The sequence below is a fragment of the Muscardinus avellanarius genome (genome assembly GCF_963383645.1).
Source record: "Muscardinus avellanarius genome assembly, chromosome: 16".
NCBI lineage: Eukaryota > Metazoa > Chordata > Mammalia > Rodentia > Gliridae > Muscardinus > Muscardinus avellanarius.
Window position 1 is genome coordinate 15877936 of NC_137802.1, and position 23488 is coordinate 15901423.

The following is a 23488-nucleotide window of genomic DNA, read 5'->3' on the forward strand; positions in this document are numbered from 1 at the left end:
CTGTGCTTGGGAGGCTGAGACAGGAAGATCACACAGGTTCAAAGCCAGCCTCAGCTACTTAGTGAGGCTCTCGGCAACTTAGTGAGACCCTGTTTCCAAATAAAATATAAAATAGGTTTGGAAGCTGGGCATGGTGACGCACGCTTGTAATACCCACGCTTGGGAGGCTGAGACAGGAGGATCGCACAGGTTGGAAGCCAGCCTTAGCTACTGAGTGAGGCTTTCAGCAACTTAGTGAGACCCCGTTTCCAAATAAAATATAAGTAGCTGAGGCTGGCTTCGAACCTGCGCTATCCTCCTGTCTCAGCCTCCCAAGCGCAGGGATTACAAGTGTGCGCCACCACACCCGGCTCCAAATAAAATATAAAATAGGTCTGGGAATATAGCCTGGAGGTAGAAAGCCTCTGGGTTCCACCCCCAGTACCACCAAAAATAAATAAATAAATAAAATAAAATGGGTTTGGGGTACAGCCCAGAGATAGAAGGCCCCTGGGTTCTATCCCCAGTACCACAATAAGTAAAAAAAATAAACAAACAAGCAAACTGGGTGTAGTGGCACACACTTCTACATGGGAGGCCGGAATAAAAGAATCACAGGTTCCAGGCCAGTCTGATCAAGTAGTGAGACTCTCATCAACCTAGTGAGAACCTGTTTCCAAATAAAAATATAATAAGGCTAGGGGTGTAGCTCAGAGGTAGAACGCCTCTGGGTTCAATCCCCAGTACCACAAATTAATTAATTAATTAATTAATAAACTGGATAAATAAGTGGGAAAAAACATGGAAACATGAAGGAAACAAGCCCATTCCCCACATTTTTGCTGTGCTGAGACTCAAACTCAGGACTTTGTACATGCTAGAAAAGGGCTTTACCACTGAGCAACACTTCCGGCCCTCATTCGCCACTTTCATAGTATTGTATTAAACAAGAAAGGCAGATCTGAGCCGGGCGTGGTGGCGCCCGCTTGTAATCCCAGCATTTGGGAGGCTGAGACCTGGAGGATCGCGGTTCGCGGACAGCCTCAGCTACTTAGTGAGGCCTCTGCAACTCAGTGAGACCCGGTTTCAAAATAAAGGGAAAAAAAATAGGGCAGGGGGTGTAGCTTGGAAGGTCAATGCCCCTGGGTTCCATCCTCAGACCCGCGCAAAAAAACAACAAAAAAAGAAAGGCAGATCTGTTATAGAAAAATTGAAGTGTAAACCTGGTATGGCAGCGCACATTTGTAATCCCAAAACTTTTTTTTTTTTTTTTGGTGGTACTGGGGGTGGAACCCAGAGGCTTTCTACCTCCGGGCTATACTCCCAGACCTATTTTATATTTCATTTGGAAACAGGGTCTCACTAAGTTGCTGAGAGCCTCACTAAATAGCTGAGGCTGGCTTCAAACCTGCGCGATCCTCCTGTCTCAGACTCCCAAGCGTGGGGATTACAAGTGTGCGCCACCACGCCCAGCTGTAATCCCAAAACTTGGGAGGCACTGACAGTAGGGTCGAAGGTTTGTGGCCAGCCTCAGCTACTTATTGAGACTATCAGCAACTTAGTAAGCCCCTATTTCCAAATAAAATTTAAGATAGGTCTGGAAGTATAGTCTGGAGGTAGAAAGCCCTTAGGTTCCATCCCCAGTAACACACACACACACACACACACACACACACACACACACACTCCATTCATGACACTTAATCTACTTTGTCATTACTTTTTTTCTTTTTGCACTACTGGGGATTGAACCCAGAAGTATTCAACCTCTGAGCTACACCCCCAGCCCTATATTTTATTCTTTGTTTTGTTTGTTTGTTTGTTTGTTTGTTTTTGGTACTGGGATTGCACACAGAGGCATTCTACCTCCAAGCCCTTCCCCCAACCCTATTTTTCATTCTTTATTTTGAAACAGGGTCTAAATTGCAGAGGGTCTCACTAAGTGGCTGAGGCTGGTCTTGAACCTGTAATCCTCCTGTCTCAGTCTTCCAAGTATTAGGATTATAAGTGTGTGCCACCACTCCTGGTTTTTATTCTTTATTTTGAAACAGGGTCTCACTAAGTTGTGGAGGACCCCACTAAGTAGCTGAGGCTAGCCGTGAGTCTGATTTTCCAGTCTCAGCCTCCCAAGTACTAGGATTATAAGCATGTGCCACCATACCCAGCTCTGTCTTTATTTTTATTTTATTACAGTACTGAGGATGGAACCCAGGGGCATTCGAGTTCCGAGCTATACCTCCTGGCGTATTTTTATTATTTATTTTGAAACAGGATCTCACTGAGTTGCAAAGGGCCTTACTAAGTAGCTGAGGCTGTCCGCGAACTCTGATCCTCTGGTCTCAGCTTCCCGAATGCTGGGATTCCAAGTGTGCGCCACCATGCCTGGCTGTATCCTCCTGCATTCAAGAAAGAAAATGCAGGCACTGAAAGAGAACAGACAGGTAGCATAAATGTGTAAATTGTATGAATCTGGACCTGTGAAAGTTTAGAGAACTGAATACCCATCTTAAAATTAGGAGCAGGATGTGGTGGCACACACTTTTTTTTTTTTTTTTTTTTTGCAGTACTGAGGATGGAACCTATTCTACCTCTGAGCTATACCCCTAGCCCTATTTTTTATTCTTTCTTTCTTCTTTCTTTCTTTCTTTCTTTCTTTCTTTCTTTCTTTCTTTCTTTCTTTGTAGCACTGGGGGTGGAACCCAGAGGCTTTCTACCTCCAGGCTATACGCCCAGACCTATTTTCTATTTTATTTGGAAACAGGGTCTCACTAAGTTGCTGAGAGCCTCACTGAGTAGCTGAGGCTGGCTTCGAACCTGCGCGATCCTCCTGTCTCAGCCTCCCTAGCGCGGGGATTACAAGCGTGCGCCACCATGCCCGGCCTTTATTCTTTATTTTGAAATCGGTTTCACTGAGTTGCAAGGGGTCTCACTAAGTAGCTGAGGCTGGCCGCAAACCCGGATCTTCCTGTCTCAGCCTCTCAAATGCTGGGATTACAAGCATGCAGGTGACATACACTTATAACCTAGTACTTGGGAGGCTGAAATAGGAGGATCGAAGGTATGCAGCCAGCCTCACTACTTAGTGAGGTGATCTGCAACATAGTGAGACCCTATTTCTAAATAAAAACTAAGAATCAGGCTGGGAGCTGGGCATGGTGGCACAAGTTTGTAATCCCAGTACTTGGGAGGCTGAGACAGGAGGATCGCATAGGTTCGAAGCCAGCCTCAGCTACTTAGTGAGGCTCTCAACAACTTAGTGAGACCCTGTTTCCAAATAAAATATGAAATAAGTCTGAGAATATAGCCCAGAGATAGAAAGCTCCTAGGTTTCATCCCTAGTACAAAAAAAAAAAAAAAAAAAAAAAATCCAGGCTAGGGATGTAGCTCAGAGGTAGAATGTCCTTGGGTTCCTTCCCCAGTAACACACACACACATACACACACACACACACACACACACACACACACACACACACACACACACTCACACACTTCAAATTAGGATCCAGATGTAGTCACATATGCCTGAAATACTAGTAGTTGGGAGGCTGAGACCTGAGACTAAAGGATCACAGCTTTGAGGCCAGCTGCAGCAATTTAGTGAGGCTCTCAGCAACTAATAAAACCCTGTTTCCAAATATGAAATAAAATTAGGCTGGGGGAATAGCTCGAAGGTAGAATGCCTCTGGGTTCAATTCCCAGTAACACACACACACACACCCACCACTATTTTTTTTCAAATTAGGAGAGAGGGTATAGCTCAGTGGGCACATGCTTAGCATACTTAGTGCTTTGGATTCATTTCCTTTTTTTTTTTTAGTACTGGGGATGGATGGAACCCAGGGGCATTTTACCCCCAGCCCTATTGTTGTTTCTTCTCCCTCTTCTTCTCCTCCTCCTCCTCCTCCTCCTCCTCCTCCTCCTCCTCCTTCTTCTTCTGTGGTACTGGGGTGGAACCCAGAGGCTTTCTACCTCTGGACTGTACTCCCAGCCCTATTTTATATTTTATTTGGAAACAGGATCTCACTAAGTTGCTGAGAGCCTCACTAAATAGCTGAGGCTGGCTTAGAACCCATGCGATCCTCCTGTCTCAGCCTCCCAAGTGCAGGGATTACAAGCGTGAGCCACCATGCCCGGCTTATTTTTTATTCTTTATTTTGAAACAGGGTCTCACTGAGTTGCAAAGGGCCTCACTTAGTAGCTGAGGCTGTCCGTAAACCACGATCCTCCTGTTTCAGCCTCCCAAATCCTGGGATTACAAGCGTGCACCACCATGCCCAGCTTATTTTTTATTTTGAAACAAGGTCAAGCCAGGCTTGGTGGTGCATGCTTGTAATCCCCGCGCTTGGGAGGCTGAGACAGGAGGATCGCACGGGTTTGAAGCCAGCCTCAGCTACTCAGTGAGGCTTTCAGCAACTTAGTGAGACCCTGTTTCCAAATAAAATATAAAAAAGGTCTGGGAGTATAGCCTGAAGGTAGAAAGCCTCTGGGTTCCACCACCAAAAAAAACAAAACAAAACAAACAAAAAAAAAACAATTTGATGGCTGGGTGTGGTGAGGCAGAGACAGAAGGATCTTGCAGGTTCAAAGCCAGCCGTGCTGGCTTAAAAGACCCTGTTTCCAAAAATAAAATAGGTCTGGGAGTGTAGCCTGGAGGTAGAAGAAGGGCTTCCAGGAACCCCAGTTCCACAAAAAAAAAAAAAAAAAAAAAAAAAAAAAAATATATATATATATATATATATATATATATATATATAGTACACACACACACACACACACACACACACACACACACACACACACACACACTTTGAGCTGGATTTGGTAATGTACATCTGTAATCCCAGTATTGCAATTCCAGGGTTACAAATTCCAAGACAGCTCAGCAACTCAGTCAGCAATTTAGTGAGACCCTGTTGAGGCAGAAGGAAATAGGCAGATAGGGAAGAGGCAGATAGGGAAGAGGCCTTGGTAGAAAAAAGTCAATTACCTGAGGGGCCAGGAATACTAATTAACTTCCAAGGCTTTTGAGATCAGCTATTCCAAGGTTCAGAGATAAGAAGGACCAAAGCTTCACAAAACTATTTGTTTACTAATCAATAAACCCAGGAGACATCACTGGAGCAAGTCTGACACTCCTACTGAAAGAAGACCCTTCAAGGACATGCAAATACCCTATGCAAATTCTGAGAGCTGCTTCCCAGAATTCCCAGAATCACAAACTCCAACCAACAGAGGACATGCAGACATATATAAATCCCTAGTGCAGTCACCAAGATGGTTTTACCCTCTCTGGAACCCCTCCCCTTTGGGGAGATTTTCTCTCTCTCTTGCAGGTTACCTTAGCCTTGAGAGAAGGCGGAGTGCAACTGAAGGCACGAGGCCCGGGCTACACTTGGGTAGTGACCTGAAGTCATCTGCTGGACATCAAGGCTGACCAGGGCCCCTAGGGGTGACCTGCACTTCTTTTCTAGCAGATTGCGTGGACTTTGGGAGAAAGCAGCTTGCAACTGAAGGCATTCGGCTTGGACTACCCTCAAGTATTGTCCTGAAGGCAGCTGCTGGACATCAGAGTTCGAGGGTGTTCGGCCACTTTCCCCTATTCCCTGCTGCTTCCAATAAACCTTTTACTCACCTTCCTGCGGTCTGCAGGTGTCATTCTTCGCTCACAAGAACCTGGTAAGGAAACACGGACCCCGTTTCACTGTTTCCAAATAAAAAACAAAATAGAGCTGGGGATATGGGTGTAGTTTGGAGGTAGATAGCCCTAGGTTCAATCTCAAGCACCACAAAAGAAATAAACAGCTGGGCGTGGTGATGCAAGCTTGTAATCTCAGCATTTGGGAGGCTGAGATAGGAGGATCAGGGTTCAAGGACAGCCTCAGCTACTTAGGCCCTTCACAACTCAGTGAGACCCTGTTTCAAAATAAAAAATAAAAAATAAGGCTGGGGGTGTAGCTCAGAGGTAGAGTGCCCCTGAATTCCATCCTCAGTACTGCAAACAGACAAACAAACAAAACACAATAAAGAATAAAAAATAGTGTTGAAGGTGTAGTTCAGAGGTAGGATGCCCCTGGGTTTCATTCCCAGTTCTGGAAAAAAAAAAGTAGGGATGGGACTGTAGCTCAGAGGAAGAATGCCCTGGGATTCAATCCTCATACTGCAAAAAAAAAAAAAAAAAGAAGAAGAAGTTGGGGCATGGTGGCGCATGCTTGTAATCCCAGCATTTGGGAGGCTGGGACGCGCAGACGGACAGCCTCAGCTACTTAGTGAGGCCCTCTGCAACTCAGTGAGATCCTGTTTCAAAATAAAGAATAAGCCGGGCGTGGTGGTGCACGCTTGTAATCCCAGCATTTGGGAGGCTGAGACCTGGAGGATCGCGGTTCGCGGACAGCCTCAGCTACTTAGGCCCTCTGCAACTCAGTGAGACCTGGTTTCAAACTAAAGAATAAAAAATTGGGCAGGGGGTGTAGCTCGGAGGTCGAATGCCTCTGGGTTCCATCCCCAGACCCGCAAAAAAAAAAAGAATAAAAAATTGGGCGGGGGTATAGTTCAGAGGTAGAACATCCCTGAGTTCCTTCCCCAGTACCTCAAAAAAAATAAATAAATAAATAAAATAAAAAAGAAAGAAAGAAAGAAAAGAAAAGAAAAAGAAGAGAAATAAAAATAAACAAGTTAAATAAAATAAACACAATTCAACCAAATTGAAGATTTTTTTTTTCTGGCTTTGATGACGTATAAGAAACAAACAAAGCCGGGCATGGTGGCGCACGCTTGTAATTCCCGCGCTTGGGAGGCTGAGACAGGAGGATCACACAGGTTCGAAGCCAGCCTTAGCTGGCTTAAGAGACCCTGTTTCCAAATAAAATATAAAATAGGTCTGGGAGTGTAGCCCGGAGGTAGAAGGCCCATGGGTTCCATCCCCAGTACCACCAAAAAAGAAAGAAAGAAAGAAAGAAAAGAAAAAGAAAGAAAGAAACAAATCCAAACTCAGTTTTCCACCACTAAAGACTTCTGTGACCTCAAAAGGTATAGAGAAGCTGGGCATGGTGGCACACGCCTGGAATCCCAGTATTTGGAAGGCTGAGATTTGAGGATCACAAGTTCAAGGCCAGCCTCAGCAACTCAGGGAGACCCTGTTTTAAAATATACAAAGGGCACGGGTAGCCGGGCATGGTGGCACACACCTGTAATCCCAGTACTTGGGAGGCTGAGACAGGTTCACTGCCAGCCTTAGCTACTTAGTGAGGTCCTCTGCAATTCAATGAGACCCTGTTTCTTTTCTTTTCTTTTTTTTGCGGGTCTGGAGATGGAACCCAGGGGCATTCGACCTCCGAGGTACACCGCCTGCCCTATTTTTTTATTCTTTTATTTTGAAACCGGGCCTCACTTAGTTGCAAAAGGCCTCACTAAGTAGCTGAAGCTGTCTGAAAACCGCGATCCTCCAGTCTCAGCCTCCCAAATGCTGGGATTACAAGCGTGTGCCACCACGCTCGGCGAGACCCTGTTTTAAAACAAAAAATAAAAATAAGGAGTAGGGGGTGTAGCTTGGAAGTAGAATGTCCCTGGGTTCCATCCCCAGCACTGCAAAAATAAAATAAATAAATAAAATAAAAAAGGCTGTGGGTGAATCTCAGAGGTAGAATGCCCCTGGGTTTAATTCCCAGTACAAAAAAAAAAAACACAAACAAACAAAAAACAAACAAACAAAAAAAAACCACACAAAAAGCCAAAGAAAATAACCAAAAAATGCCAAACATGTATATAGAGATTTCTCATCTGCAAGCAAGCACTTCTGCAGAAGGGGCTCGAGTTGGGTGTCCTCTAATTCAACTCTTTCCCACTATCTGCCTGGAGAGAGATCCCACAGGTTGAGAGTCCTCAAAGTCCTTCCCCTCCCTCACTACAAGTGCCAATGTCAAGCTCCAGGTGATTTTATCTGAACTTCTGACCCACTAGCTATGAATCAAGTTGCCACAAGCTCTTCCTCAGGGTCAAGTAGTTTGCTGAGCAGCTCACAGAACTCAGGGTTTATTACTGAGGCTGTTACTACAGGGTTACAAGTGGGAGGTGCATGGGGTGATGGGTACATAGGAGCAGGGCTCAGGGCTTCCTTGCTCTTAGCAGGCAGCCCACTCTCCAGGAACTCTCACCTGCTCAGCTACCTGGAAGCTCTCCAAACCCTGTCCTGTGGAGTTTTTATGAGCGCTTCATTATATAGGCGCGATTGATCAGGTCATTGGCCACTGGAGATCATGTTAATCTTCAATCCTTCTCCCTTCTGGAGTTGAGGGGTAGGGCTTAACGTCTCAACCCTTTCTTTTTCTCTTGATCCTTCTGGTTACTAGACCCCATCCTGAAGCTACCTAGGTGCTGCCAGTCATCAGACTTATTAGCATACAGAAAGATATTACTTTGGAGATTCCAAAGATTTTAGGACTTGTATGTCAGGAAACGGACAAAAAACAAACATGCATTTTACAACATCATACTGGCTCTGCGAGTTTGTGTGTGTGTGTGTGTGGTACTGGGGGTGGAACCCAGGGGCTTTTCTATCTCTGGGCTTTACACCCAGACCTATTTTATATTTTATTTGGAAACAGGGTCTCACTAGGTTGCTGAGAGCCTAAATAACCGAGGCTGGCTTCGAACCTGCGCGATCCTCCTCTCTCAGCCTCCCAAGTGCGGAGATTACAAGCGTGCGCCACCATGCCCAGCTCTATTGTACTTTTTATTTGGAAACAAGGTCTCTGCTCACTAAGTTGCTGAGGCTGGCCTCAAACCTATGATCCTCCTATCTCAGCCTCCCAAGTACTGGGATTATAAATGTACGCCACCACATTGGCTCTAATGTGTGTGTGTGTGTGTTTTTTTTTTTTTTTTTGGTGGTACTGGGGTTCCTGGAAGCCCTTCTACCTCCGGGCTACACTCCCAGACCTATTTTTTACATTTTTTTATTTGGAAACAGGGTCTCCTAAGCCAGCGCGGGCGGCTGGCTTCGAACCTGCGCGATCCTCCTGTCTCTGCCTCCCAAGCGCGGGGATTACAAGCGTGCGCCACCACGCCCGGCTAATGTTTTTGTTTTGAAACATGGTCTTGCTAGGGTCTCACTAAATTGCTGAGGCTAATCTCAAACTTGTGATCCTCTGGCTTATACTGGCTTTTTTTTCCTTTTTTTTTTTTTTTTTTTTTACAACACTGGGAATGAACTATGGCATTCTACCTCTAAGCTACACCCCCAAACCTATTTTTATCCTTTATTTTGAAACAGGGACTCACTAAGTTGCAGAGGGCTTCACTAGGTAGCTGAGGTTGGCCGCAAATCTGCAATCCTCCTGTCTCAGCCTCCCAAGTACAGAAATTACAAATGTGTGCCACCACACCCGGCAACTTATTTTATTTTTATTCATTCATTCATTCATTCATTCATTCATTTTTGCAGTACTGGGAATGGAACCATGAGGCATTCTACCTCCAAACTACACCTTTTTTTTTGTGGGTCTGGGGATGGAACCCAGGGGCATTCGACCTCTGAGCTATACCCCCTCCCCTATTTTTTATCTTTATTTTGAAACAGGGTCTCACTGAGTTGCAAGGGGCCTCACTAAGTAGCCGAGGCTGTCCGCAAACCGCGATTCTCCGGTCTCAGCCTCCCGAATGCTGGGATTACAAATGTGCGCCACCACGCCAGGCTCTCCACTCTCCAGCCCTGTTCTTTCTACCTCAGAGCGACATTCCCAATCCTATTTTTTAAAATCTTTTATTTATTTATTTATTGGTGATACTGGGGTTCCTGGAAACCCCTCTACTTCTGGGCTACACTCCCAGACCTATTTTATTTTATTAACTAATTTTTTTTTTTTTTTGCGGGTCTGGGGATGGAACCCAGGGGCATTTGACCTCCGAGCTACCCCCCCCCCCGCCCTATTTTATTTTAAAAAAATTACATTATATTATTATTATTATTATTATTATTATTATTATTAGTGGTGGTACTGGGGTTCCTGGAAGCCCTTCTACCTCTGGGCTACACTCCCAGACCTATTTTTACATTTTTATTTGGAAACAGGGTCTCCTAAGCCAGCGCCCACGGCTGGCTTCGAACCTGTGCGATCCTCCTGTCTCTGCCTCCAAAACACGGGGATTACAAGCGTGCGCCACCACGCCCGGCTTCCTTTATTTTATTTTGAAACCGGGTCTCACTGAGTTGCAGAGGGCCTAAGTAGTCCGCAAACCGCGATTTTCTGGTCTCAGCCTCCCTAATGCTGGGATTACAAGCGTGTGCCACCACGACCGGTCCAGACCTATTTTAAACTTTTTTTTTTTTTTTAATTTGAAAACAGGGTCTCTTAAACCAGCGCGGCTGGCTTCGAAGCTGTGCGATCCTCCTGTCTCCGCCTCCCAAACGGGGATTACAAGCATGGGCCACCACGCCTGGCTTAATCGTTTATTTTGAAACAGGGTCTCACTGAGTTGCAAAGGGCCTCAATAAGTAGCTGAGGCTGTCCTTGAACCTCAATCCTCCTATCTCAACCTACCAAAAGCTGGGATTACAAGTGTGGGCCACCACGACCGGCTTTATTCTTTATTTTGAAACGGGGTCTCACTAAGTTGCAGGGGACTTCACTAAGTAGCTGAAGCTAGCTGTGAATCCGCAGGCCTCCTGTCTCAGCCTCCCAAGTACTGGGATTACAAGTGTGTGCCATCACACCCGGCATCGTGTTTTATTTTTTTATTTGGAAATGGTCTTACTAACTTGCTGACAGCCGCACTAAATTGCTGAGGCTGGCTTGGAAACTGTGATCCTATTTCAGTCAACCTAATGCTATGATTACAGGTAGGGACCACCACGACCTGATTATCTTTGTGTGGGGAAGAGGGGACTGAGGATAGAACCCAGGAGCATTCTACCTCTGTGCTATACAGGACCTCACTAAGTTGCTGGGGCTGCCCTCAAGCCTGTGACCCTCTTGTTCAACCTCCCAAGTACTAGGATTACAAGGGTGTGTGCCATCACACCCGTCTTAACTAATTAAGTGCTTGGGAGGCTGAGACTGGAGGATTGCAAGCTTGAGACTAGCCTCGGCAATTTAACTAGATCAGGGGGCATAGCTTGGAAATAGGCTGCCTCAGGGTTCAATTCCCAGCCCCCACCCCCAAAAAAATCCACACATACATCACACACACACACACACACACACACACACACACACGATAACAAAGCTTGTAAATCCTTTTTTAGGTGGAAACCAGAAAAATTCAATTTCTGGTACTGGGGATTGAACCCAGGGGAACTCCACTATTAATCTGCATACCCAACCCTTTTATTTTTTATGAGACAGGGTTTCTAAATTGCCGCGGTTGGCATGGAATTTGCAACCCTCCTGGTTCAGCCTCCTGAGTAGCTGGGATTACAGAAGTGCGCGCCAAACCCAGAGGCTTTTCAGTATGGCCTTGATTTATTCTTTTAACTTTTCATTATATCAGGATCTCTTCCAGCTAAGAACCGTAACTCTTAAACCTCTAAAGGCACAGAGTTATAGGGCGCCTAAAACAGTCTACACATGCGCGCGGAAGGCCGAGCGCCGCGCGTGCGCACCGGCCTCTCTCGGCCTCCGACTCCTTTTCTCTTTGGAGCGTGCGCACCAAGAAAGACAAAGGTAGGGAAAGTGACCAAGCAGTCATTCAAGCGCATGCCCATCTCTAACTCGCCCAAACCCAGTGGGGCTCTCGGCGGCGAAGTGGGTGTGGTCTGCCCGGGCAGCGGCGGACCAATCCGAGGGAGCGGGTGCGCCCCTCCCTCCCCGCGATTGGCTAGCACTCAGTGTTGTGGGGCGGGGCCAGGCAGGGAAGGGGCGTAGGAGTGGGGGGGCGGCGAAGAAGGAGCGCGCTTCCTGTTCTGCGCAGGCGCCGGCGAGCGGCCGGGAGGGGGCGTGAGAGAGCTCCGGGGCGTGTGGGAGCCCGGGTGCGCTGGCGAGCGCGAGTGGGGTCGCCGGCCTCCACGCCTGCGCCGTGCTCCTCCGGCCCCGCGCGCGGCGGGCGGGTGTCGAGTGCGCCTGCGCAGGCGGCGGCGGCGGCGGCAGGGGGAGGTGGAGGCCGTGGAGCGGCGGCGGCTGCGGCGGGTCCCGGGACTGAAGCGGCAGCGGGGGCGGCGGCAGGCGGAAGCTGAGGTGACGAAGGCAGCGGCGGCGGCGGCCGTTCCCCTCACGGTGGCGGAGACCAAGGCGGCGGCGGCGGACGGGGAGCGGCCCGGCCCCGGCCCCCTGCTCGTTGGCTGTGGCAGGGCCGCCGTGGGGCCGGCCCGGCTCCCGCCCCCCGCGGCTCCCCCTCCGGCTCCTCCTCCGGGGAGACGCCGGGGGCCCGGCCCGGCCCGCACTCAGAGCGCCGCTGCAGCCGCCGCGGGCGTCGGAGGCGGTGGCGGCGCCATGGGCGGCCTGGCCTCTGGGGGGGATGTGGAGCCGGGGCTGCCGGTCGAGGTGCGCGGCTCCAACGGGGCCTTCTACAAGGTGAGGCGGCGCGCCGGCCGGGACCCCTCCTCACCCCTCCCCCAGCCGGGCAGGCCCGCGGGCGGGGGCGCCCCCGAGCGCGCCCTCCTCCTGCTCCTCCCGACCCCTGGGTTACACCTGTTCTCCCCCACGTCCGCGAGCAGGAGCGCCAGGGCGTTGCTGTGCCTGAATCAGCGCTCCTCATCCCCGAGGATATGCCCCTTTCCCCGGCTTCTGGTTGTCTTTTCCTGTTTCCTAGTGGGAGACCTACCTTAGCCCTTAATCTTCCCTAGGGTCCAAGGACAGGGAGAATTCTCTTTCTTCTCCTATATGACCCTCTGAGAAGGCTTTCTGTCCCACATTAGATCCGTTAATCTTCCTTAGGGAGACCTCTGCCTACTGGCTCTTGGAACATTCACCCCACTTTCATCTTTTATTCCTGTTCCCAGACCAAGGTAAAGCGGTCAAAATCCACTTATGACATTTGACATCTTTGGCCTCAGGTTATCAAGTTGCCTCCCAGTCAGCCATAAAGTGGATCCTTTTCATAAGTCTGTCACCTTTATCCCAAGGCCAGGTGCTTTACCATCCTACTCAGGGATGGATTGTATTTGGCATCTTACTTGAACCTTAGATGCATCTAGACCATTCATAGAGTTTCTTCATCTTGTCTGTTTATGACCTCTTAAACAGAATCTCACCAGGATATGTATGCCATGTGTGTGTTAAGGCTTTCTACTGACCCTCGGTAAGCTTTCCAATTCTGAATCTGACAGCCGGTTTTTGTTTTTTGTTTTTTAAAGAGAAGGGGACTATCTTTCAAAGACCCTTGGTTATATTGGCTTTTTTCTTTGCCCAGGATCTGGTTTCTTATTGTGTGTGTGTGTGTAGGGGGTACTAGGGATTGTATCCAGAGGTGTTCTTCCACTGAGCTATACCCCCCTTCACGCGCTGGCCTTGAACCTGAGATCTTCCTATCTCAACCTCCCTAGTTCTGGGATTACTACCCTATGCATCTTACCAGGCCTGGCTGGATTTGGTGTGTGTGTGTGTGTGTGTGTTACTGATGATTGAACTAGAGGCTATAATATTCTACCTCCAAGCTACACTCTCAGCATTTTGAAACAGGGTCTTACTACATTACTACAGTGATGATAATCTTAGTGTTTGCTGAGGCTGTCCTCGAACTTGTGGTCTTGCTGTCTCAGCCTTTCAACTACACAGATTACAGGCATGTGCCACCATTCCTGCCTTGATTTGATTCTTTTTTTTTTTTTTTCTTCTTTTTTTTTTTTTTTGGTACTGGGAATGGAACCCAATGGCATTTCTCTGAGCTACACCCCCAGCCCTATTTTTTATTCTTTATTTTGAAACGGGGTCTCACTGAGTTTTAAGGGGCCTCACTAAGTAGCAGAGGAGGCTGTCCATAAGCTGTGATCCTTCCTGTTTCAGCCTCCCAAATGCTGGGATTACAAGTATGTGCCACCATGCCCAGCTCTGGGTTTGGTTCTTTAGAACTCCTTTAACCACCATCTTTATCTGCTTTGAATTCATTTTCTAGGACATATTTTCCCATTTAGATTAAGCCATAGAGACACCCAGTACTTCACATGTTAAGCAAATGCTCTCTTACTGAGCTATATCCCTAACCCCTTTTTGCCCCCCCCCCTTTTTTTTTTTGGTGGTACTGGGGATGGAACCCAGGGGCCTTCTACCTCCGGGCTATACTCCCAGACCTATTTTATATTTTATTTGGAAGCAGGGTCTCTTAAGCCAGCTAAGGCTGGCTTTGAACCTGCACGATCCTCCTGTCTCAGCCTCCCAAGTGTGGGGATTACTAGTGTGTGCCACCACGCCCGGCTTTTTGGCCCCTTTTTAATCTTGAGATAGGTTCTTGTTCACATCCTACCTTAGCCTCCTGGATAGCACTGATCGTTTGGATTATGGGCGTGTTTCCACCACTCAAGCTGCTTTTTTGTTGTTAATGTTGAGACTATTGGCCTTGAACTTTTGATTCTTCAGCTTCAGCCTCTAGTAGCTGGGATTATGGGCATGTACCACTGCTCCAGCAGAGAGATTCTTTGCGCCTCCCAGGAGTTTTTGAGTGTGTGTGACCTATGATATTTGGAACTTTTGTGTTTTATACCTGGAATTTGTTTCAGAGACTTTTCTGATTCCGTCTCATTCTTTCCTTTCACGCTGAGGAGGCACAGAAATGATACTGTCTGATAGCATCAGGTGTGAGGAGAAAGGCCCCCGTTCCTTCATTTCCCTCAGGGACCCCCGCATAGTAGACCATTCTGCCTTCTCTTGCCCTTGGAAATGACTTCTTTCAAAAAAAAGAAATACAGGAATCCAGCTGAGAAGGGTCTTGTGTTGGCCTTTGGGGTGGCTAGGTCTGCCCTCCACTTTAGTTAATAAGTTCATATTAGTCATTTTTTTTAACTCACTCTAAATGCCTACCCATTTTTTGCCTTATCTCACCAGATTTCTTTATACTCCATGTCTATTGGTACCCATATCTTAAGTTTATCCTCTTAATCCAAGTCTTTGGTTTTGTGTGTGTGTGTGTGTGTGTAATTTTTTTTGGTACTGGAAATTGAACCCAGGAGCATTCTACCTCTGAGCTACATCCCCATCCCTACTTTTTTTTTTTTATTTTGAAATGGTCTTGCTAAGTTTTGGAGGACCTCATAAGTTGCTGAGGCTGGCCATGAACCTGGAATCCTCCTGTTTCAGCCTCCACAGTACTGGGTTTACAAGCATGCTAAATTGGGTTTTGCTAAATTGCTCAGGGTCTTGCTAAGTTGCCAGGGCTAGCCTGTCTCAGCCTCCCAACTATTAGACTACAGGTGTATGTCACCATGGCCAGCTGAGTCTTTGGCTATTTATACTAGTATTTTTCTTTCCCATGTAATCCCCAGGAATCACTCTATTCTGTGTTTAGCTAAAGGAACTTTCCAGCTGATCTCTTTTATCATTTTCTGCATACTTTCCTAACTCTTGGTACTTTTTATTCTAGCTTGCCTCCATAACATTTCTATTTTCTTTGGCAAAAGTCTCTAATTCCTTTCCTTTCTTTCTTTTTTTTTTTTTTTCTTTTCTTCTTTTTTTTTTTTTTTTTTTTTTGCTGTACTTGGGATTGAACTCGGGCATTCTACCTCCAAGCTACACCCCCAGCCCTATATTTTTTGTTGTTGTTTTTTGCGGTGCTGGTGATGGAGCCCAGGGGCATTTTATCTTTGAGCTATACCCCAATCCTTATTTTTTATTCTTTATTTTGAAACGGGGTCCAACTGAGTTGTAAAGAGCCTCACTGAGTAGCTGAGGCTGTCTGCGAACAGCAATCTTTCTGTCTTAGCCTCCCAAATGCTGGGATTAAAAGTGTGCGCCACCACGCTCGGCTATTTTTTTATTCTTTATTTTGAAATGGCCCCTAAGTTGTGGAGGGCCTCACTGAATACCTGAGGCTGGCCATGAACCTGTGATCCTCCTGTCTCAGCTTCCCAAGTACTGAGATTACAAGCAAGTGCCACCACACCTGGCTCCTTTCTGGTTCTGATACAGCAAATTTGTCTCTTGTCCTCCAACTTTCTTCACCTTTGTTAAAATAACCTTTCTTATAACATATTAGCCCTTTTTTCTTCAGTCCTTGTCTGGGTCTTTCACCTTTAAATTTTGTGTTCCAAGAAAAGTGATTATTCCAGTGAACCTGAGATCAAGAATAGGTTGTTTACCTTAGTTATAGGAAGCATGAGAGTCTTGCACAGCTTGGTAGGATTAGTATCAGTTCAAATTAACTATGAGATGGTTGGGAAGGGACATATTTTCTGTTTCAAATATGAGCATCCAGCAGAAAGTATCTCTGAATCTTTCTCTTTTTTTTTTTTTTTTTTGGTGGTACTGGGGTTCCTGGAAGCCCTTCTACCTCCGGTATACACTCCCACGGGCTACACTCCCAGACCTATTTTTTAACATTTTTATGTGGAAACAGAGTCTCTTAAGCCAGCGAGGCTGGCTCCGAACCAGCGCGATCCTCCTGTCTCCGCCTCCCAAGCGCGGGGATTACAAGCGTGCGCCACCAAGCCCGGCGATCTTTCTCTTCTATAGGCAATGACAGTGGTGGACTTTAGTGAATAAGGGAAAGGATACTTTGACTTAGAGAGTAGAGTTTGGAGTTTGAGCCTAAAGCCAGGTAATATGGATTTTGTATTTTGGCCACCTTAGCCTTTTCTGCTCCATGATTGAGTTGAAAACAAATCTCAAGCCAGGTGTGGTGGCGAAGCCTTGTAATCTCAGTACTTGGGAAGCTGAGACAGGAGGATTGCAGGTTTGCAAGCAGCCCCAGCTACTTGGTGAGGCCCTCTGCAATTCATTGAGACTCTTTCAAAATAAAGAATAAAAAAATAGGGCTGGGGGTGTCGCTCAGAGGTAGAATGCCCCTGGGTTCTATCCCAAGTACCACACACAAAAAAAGCAAATTTCTAAATTCAGACTAATCTTCAACTCCCGGTGTCATATACATACTTATCCATTCTGACCTTGCTACTGATTTAATATTCATGACTCAGCAAACTTTGTGGTCAAAGATTGTTTACATTGCTTCTAAAACTATAAATTTGGGGAGGTCCCTTTCCCCTTTAAGAACTGGGTTCTGTTTTAATTTTCTCTCAAGACAGATCTGGGATCCGGGATGTTTTGTAAGCAACCCTTTTCTATCAGAACATAATTTTTTTTTTATTCTTTAAGTGTACTCTTCCAAATGAAATATCTGTTCACCTTCTAAGAGAGCCTGCCTAACTTTTTTTTCTCTTTTGCATTGCTAAGGATAAAAACTCATGAGTGCTAGACAAGCATTCTACCGAGCTACTACTTCCTTAGCCCTTTTTCCTTTCTTAATGAATGGACATCATCAAATTCAACATATAGTTTTACCCAGACTTGTCCTGCCTTTCTCCCAGAACTTCCTCCTTTCTTTTGCGATCTCAGGACTACAAGATAGGGGTGTAGGTGGGGATTAATTTCATGTCTTTTAATTGAAGAAGCATCTAGAAACCTAGAGCTCTTCCTCTGCTTACCTGGTGCTAGGCCTCAGAAGCCAAAGCCAGGATATTCTGTGGCCATTGATTCAAGTCACCCTCTGGATCTAAATGATTTTCTAACAGATTCCATGTACCTGCTTATTCTCCCAGTGAGCATAGGACAAAATTTGGAGCTTACTTTCCCCTATGTCATCCTTGAAGGAAAAAACTATTATCTAGGGTGAATGGGTGGAATCAAGGAGGAGAGACAGAATTGGGATGTGAAATTGGAGAAGCCAGGCGTGGTGGTGCATGCTTGTAATCCCAGCATTTGGGAGGCTGAGACCTGAGGATTGCGGTTCGCAGACAGCCTCAGCTACTTATTGAAGCCCTCTGCAACTTGGTGAGAACCTGTTTCAAAATAAAGAATAAAAAATAGAACTGGGAGTGCAGCTTGGAGGTTAAGTGCCCCTGGGTTCCATCCCCAGTACCCCCCCCCACACACACACACAAATAGTTGAAGGAGCCAGATGTGGTGGCACATGCTTATAATCCCAGTACTTGGGAGGCTGAGACAGGAGGATCGCAGGTTCATGGCCAGCCTGAGTTACTTAGTGAGGCCCTCTGCAACTTAGACCTTGTTTCAGAAAAAGAATAAAAAAAGATGGGGCTAGGGATGTAGCTCAGTGGTAAAATGCCCCTGGGTTCAACCCCCAATACCACACAGAGACACAAAAAGAATAGTTGAAGGAAATAGATCTTGGAGGTATGAGGGTAAATGCCATTTGGTTGAACTGCTGAGTGCTCTGAGGGATGGTTTCATTCTGAGTGTGGAAGTCTTTTTCTCTCTTTTGCATTGCTAAGGATAAAAACTCATGAGTGCTAGACAAGCATTCTACCGCTGAGCTACTACTTCCTTAGCCCTTTTTCCCTTCTTAATGAATGGACATCATCAAATTCAACATATAGTTTTACCCAGACTTGTCCTGCCTTTCTCCCAGAACTTCCTCCTTCCTTTTGCGATCTCAGGACTACAAGATAGGAGCGTAGGTGGGGATTAATTTCATGCAAAGCTACACCCAGCTCCCAAAGAACATGCTTATTAACATGAGATCCTGGGTTCAATCCCTGGCACCAAAAAGACTCCCCCCTCCAAAAAAAAAAAAACCCCTACAGAAACCAAGAGGAAAAGAGAAAGAATAAAATATTAGTGGTTGTAGTAGGAGGAAGGAAGGCATTTAGGAAGGAGCTAGGAACCTGAAAGGAAGATTGACCCAGGCAGAGAGCAAATAGAGCGCCTCAGAAGACTTGGGCAGACTGGAAGTAGTGGATATGGATTCTGAATGAGAAGGGGTAAACATTTCTGGGGACAGATAAAACATGAGAAACAAAGGAGCCAGGAAGTAGTGAGTATTTTATGCCTTGGGCAGTATTAAGGCTTTAAAAAGAACTAGGGCTCTATAATACCCTCTCCCTAAGAAAGAGAAAAGTGGCTGGCTTGTATTTAGAGTGAAATATGGTCATTGGGCTTGGTGGCACATGCCTGTAATCAGTAATCACAGTGCTCTGGAGGCTAAGACCAGGAGTATCATAGATTCAAGGACAGCCTCAGCAACCTGGGGGAGACCCTATTTCTAAACAAATGATAAGGGCTGGGGGTGTAGCTTGGAGGTAGATTGCCCGTGTTCAATCCCCAGTACCACAAAAGACAAGAAAAGTGAAATATAGTACAGTACAGTTTTAGATTTGAAGTAGCAACATAGTAAATGTGGTGAACAGTTCTGTGAGGTGAAAGCTGGGCATTCTTCAGGGTACTTTTTTTTTTTTTTAAGGTAGTACTGGGGATTGAACTCAGGGGCATTCTACCTCCAAGCTACATCTCCACCCCTATTTATTTATTTATTTATTTATTTATTTATTTATTTATTTATTTATTGCGGTACCAGGGATGGAACCCAGGGGGCATTGTACTTCCTAGCTACACCCCTAGCCCTATTTTTAGTCTATTTATTTATTTATTTATTTGGTGGTACTGGGGGTGGAACCCAGAGGCTTTCTACCTCCGGGCTATACTCCCAGATCCATTTTATATTTTATTTGGAAACAGGGTCTCACTGAGTTGCTGAGAGCCTCACAAAGTAGCTGAGGCTGGCTTCGAACCTGTGCGATCCTCCTGTCTCAGCCTCCCAAGTGCGGGGATTACAAGTGTACGCCACCACGCCCGGCTTATTTTTATTTATTTATTGCAGTACTGGGGGTGGAATCCAGGGACATTCTACCTCCGAGCTATACCCCTAGCCCTATTTTTTATTCTTTATTTTTTTTTGAAACAGTCTCACTGAGTTGCAAAGGGTCTCACTAAGTAACTGAGGCTGGCTGGGATCTGTGATCCTCCTGTCTCATCCTCCCAAATGTTGGGATAACAAGCCTGTGCCACCACGCCCGGCTTAGTCTATTTTTGAAACGGTCTCACTGAGTTGCTAAGGGCCTCGCTAAGTAGCTGAGGTTGTCCGCGAACAGTGATCCTCTGGTCTCTGCCTCCCAAATGCTGGGATTATGAGCGTGTGCCACCATGCCTGGCTTTACTTTTTTTTTTTTTAACTTTGTTTTTTTGGTGGTTCTGGGGGTGGAACCCAGAGGCTTTCTACCTCCAGGCTATACTCCCAGACCTATTTTATTAGAAACAGGGTCTCACTAAGTTGCTGAGAGCCTCACTAAGTAGCTGAGGCTGGCTTCAAACCTGGCTCTCAAACCTCTTGTCTCAGCCTCCCAATCGCAGGGATTACAAGCGTGCGCCACCACGCCAGGCTTATTTTTTATTTAGAACAGGGTCTCACAGTTGCAGAGGGCTTCGCTTAAGTGAGGCTGGCTGAGAACCTGTGATCCTCCTGTCTCTTCTTCCCAAGTACTGGGATTATAAGCATGTGCCACCACCCCCAGCTTCCAGGGGCACTTTTGATATTTTATCTCCATAAGCTCAGTCTTTGCCCTCAAAGTTCAGGAAGAGTTCTTGTGTGTTAGTCTCTCTCTTGCTCTCTCTCTCTCACCCAGGAGCATTCTATACTGGAACTACATCTCCAGCCCTATTTTTTATCCTTTATTTTGAAGCAAGGTCTCACTAAGTCACCAAGGGCCACACTAAGTAGCTGAGCCTGGCCATGAACATTCCATCCTCCTGTCTCAGCCTCTCATGTACTTGGATTACTGTTATTACAAACATTCACCACTATGCCCAGCTCCCCCAGCCTTTTTTATTTTTATTTTGAAACGGGATCTCTCTAAGTTGCTGTCTTTTCTGTCTCAGACTCCCAAGTACTAAGATTACAAGTGTGGGCCACCATGCCCGACTTTATAGCCTCTTGAGACCCCCTAAATTTTGGTGGTGGTGTTGGTGGTGGAGGAACCCAGGCCCTTGAGTATAGTAATCATGTAGTTTACAACTGAGTTTTATCTCCAGCTAAAACAGCACACTCTGTGTGTGTGTGTGTGTGTGTGTGTGTGTGTGTGTGTGTGTGTGTGTTTTACCAGGGATTGAACCCAGGGACATTATACCTTCAATCTACTCCTTCAGCTCTATTTTTCATTCTTTATTTTGAAACAGGGTCTAACTCAGTTGCGGAGAGCCTAAGTAGCTAAGGCTGGCAGTGAACCTACTATCTTTCTATCTCAGCCTCCCAAGTACTGGGATTACAAGCACGCGTCACCACACCAGCTTCCCAGCCCTATTTTTATTAATCTATTTATGGTACTAGGGATAGAAACCCGGGTCTTCTATATTTGGGCTATGCCTCTAGCCCTATTTTATTTTTTATTTGGAAATAGTATTACTAAGTTGAGAGCCTCACTAAGTGCTGAGGCTCTAGCTTTGATCCCTATGATCCTCCTGTTTCAGCCTCCAAAATACTGGGATTACAGGCATGTACCACCATGCCCAGCTTGCTTGCTTGCTTGTTATTTATTTATTTATTGATTGATTGATTGATTGATTGATTGCAGTACTGGAGATGGAACCCAGAGTATTCTACCTCCAAGCTACATCCCCGCCTTTTTTTTTTTTTTTTTTTTTTGCGGTATTGGGGGTGGAACCCAGGGGCATTCTACCTCCGAGCTACACCCCCTGTCTGTTCCTTCTTTTCTTTTCTTTTCTTTTCTTTTCTTTTCTTTTCTTTTCTTTTCTTTCTTTTGTGCTACTGGGGATGGAACCCAGAGGCTTTCTCTCTGGGTTATACTCCCAGACCTATTTTATAATTTATTTGGAAACAGGGTTTCCTAAGTAGCTGAGGCTGGCTTTGAACCTGTGCGATCCTCCTATCTCAGCCTTCCAAGCGCGGAGATTACAAGTGTGTGCCACCATGCTCGGCTTATTCTTAATTTGAAACCAGGGTCTCACTGAGTTGCAAAGGGCCTCACTAAATAGTTGAGGCTGTCTGCCAACCACGATCCTCTTGTCTCAGCCTCCTAAATGCTGGGGTTACAAACATGTGCCACCACACCTGGCCCTAGCCCTATTTCTTATTTATTTATTTATTTATTTTGGTGGTACTGGGGTTCCTGGAAATCCTTCTACCTCCGGGCTATACTCTCAGACCTATTTTATACATTTGTTATTTGGAAACAGGGTCTCTTAAGCCAGCCCGGATGGCTTCGAACCTGCGCGATCTTCCTGTCTCCGCCTCCCAAGCGTGGGGATTACAAGTATGTGCCACCATGCCAGGCTTGGCTTTATTTTTGAAACAGGGTCTCACTGAGTTCCAAGGGCCTCACTAAATAGCTGAGGCTGTCTACGAACCATGATCCTCCTGTCTCGGCTTCTCAAATGCTGGGAAAACAAGCATGTGCACCATGCCTGGCTTATTTTTTTATTTTGAAACAGGAATTTCCTAAGTTGTGCTTGGCCCTGGCTAAGCCTCCCAAGTACTGGGATTACAGGTGTGCACCACCATGCCTTGCTAAAAACTTTTAAATTATGTAATGTTTTTTAGAGCTGGGTCTGGTGGTTCTCACTTGTAATCCCAATACTTAGGATACTGAGACAGGAGGATTGCAGGTTCATGGCCAGCTTCAGCCATTTGCTTGGTGAGACCCTCCTCAACTTAGTGAGACGCTTTCAAAATAAAGAATAAATAGAGCTGGGCATGGTGGTGCACGCTTGTAATCCCTGCGCTTGAGACAGGAGTATCGCACAGGTTCGAAGCCAGCCTCAGCTACTTAGGCTCTCAGCAACTTAGTGAGACCCTGTTTCCAAATAAAATATAAAATAGGTCTAGGAGTATAGCCTGGAGGTAGAAAGCCCCTGGGTTCCACTCCCAGTACCACCAGAAAAAAAAAAGAAAGAATAAAAAATAGGGCTGGGAGTATATATTGAGGTACAATCACCAGTTCCACCAAAAAAAAGTTTTTTTAGTATATGTGAGGAGTATATGTGAGCACACACCTTGATCCCAGAACTTAGAAGGCTGAGACAGGAGGATTCCAGGCTTCAGGTCAGCTTTGGCAATTTAGCAAGACCTTGTTTCAAAATAAAAAATAAAAAAAGCTAGGGATGTACCTGGGTTCAGTTCTTCAATAAAACACACAGAAATGTATTTTGCTGGTGGTAGGGAAAACCTCTAATACTTAAAAACATCTTTATTAGCTAGTTATGGTGGTGGTGACACATGTCTATAATCCCAGTATTTGGGAGGCTGAGACAGGTGGATTGCACATTTGAGATTAGCCTTAGTAATTTAGGAAGGCCCTCAAATTTATGAGACCCAGTTTCAAAATAAATAGAAAAGGCATCCAGGTGTGGTGTACGCCTGTGCTCCCAGTACTTGGGAGATTGAGACAGGAGGATTGCTGAGTCAAGCCCAGCTTCAGTCACTTAGACTCTCAGCAACTTAGACCCTGTCAACTTGCAGTCCTCCTGTTGTAGCCTTCCAAGTACTGGGACTATAGCCGTGTTTGGCTAAGTAGAAATATTTAAAGTATGCTGAAACTTTTATTTTTGATTGTACTGGAGATG

The 23488-nt window shown here is 46.1% G+C and overlaps 1 protein-coding gene and 1 long non-coding RNA gene across 2 annotated transcripts in view; one reads left to right on the forward strand and one right to left on the reverse strand.

The window, feature by feature from the left end:
* The window catches only part of LOC308275117, a 562357-nt gene that overhangs the window by 426114 nt on the left and 112755 nt on the right, over nucleotides 1-23488 (reverse strand). The gene's annotated exons all lie outside the window — the stretch shown is intronic.
* The window catches only part of FXR2 (FMR1 autosomal homolog 2), a gene marked incomplete at both ends in the record, with an annotated part of 31027 nt that continues 19942 nt past the window's right edge, over nucleotides 12404-23488 (forward strand). The window contains one exon of the mRNA XM_080713101.1: nucleotides 12404-12484. Within this exon, the coding sequence (XP_080569227.1) occupies nucleotides 12404-12484 (81 nt within the window). The remainder of the gene's footprint in view (nucleotides 12485-23488) is intronic.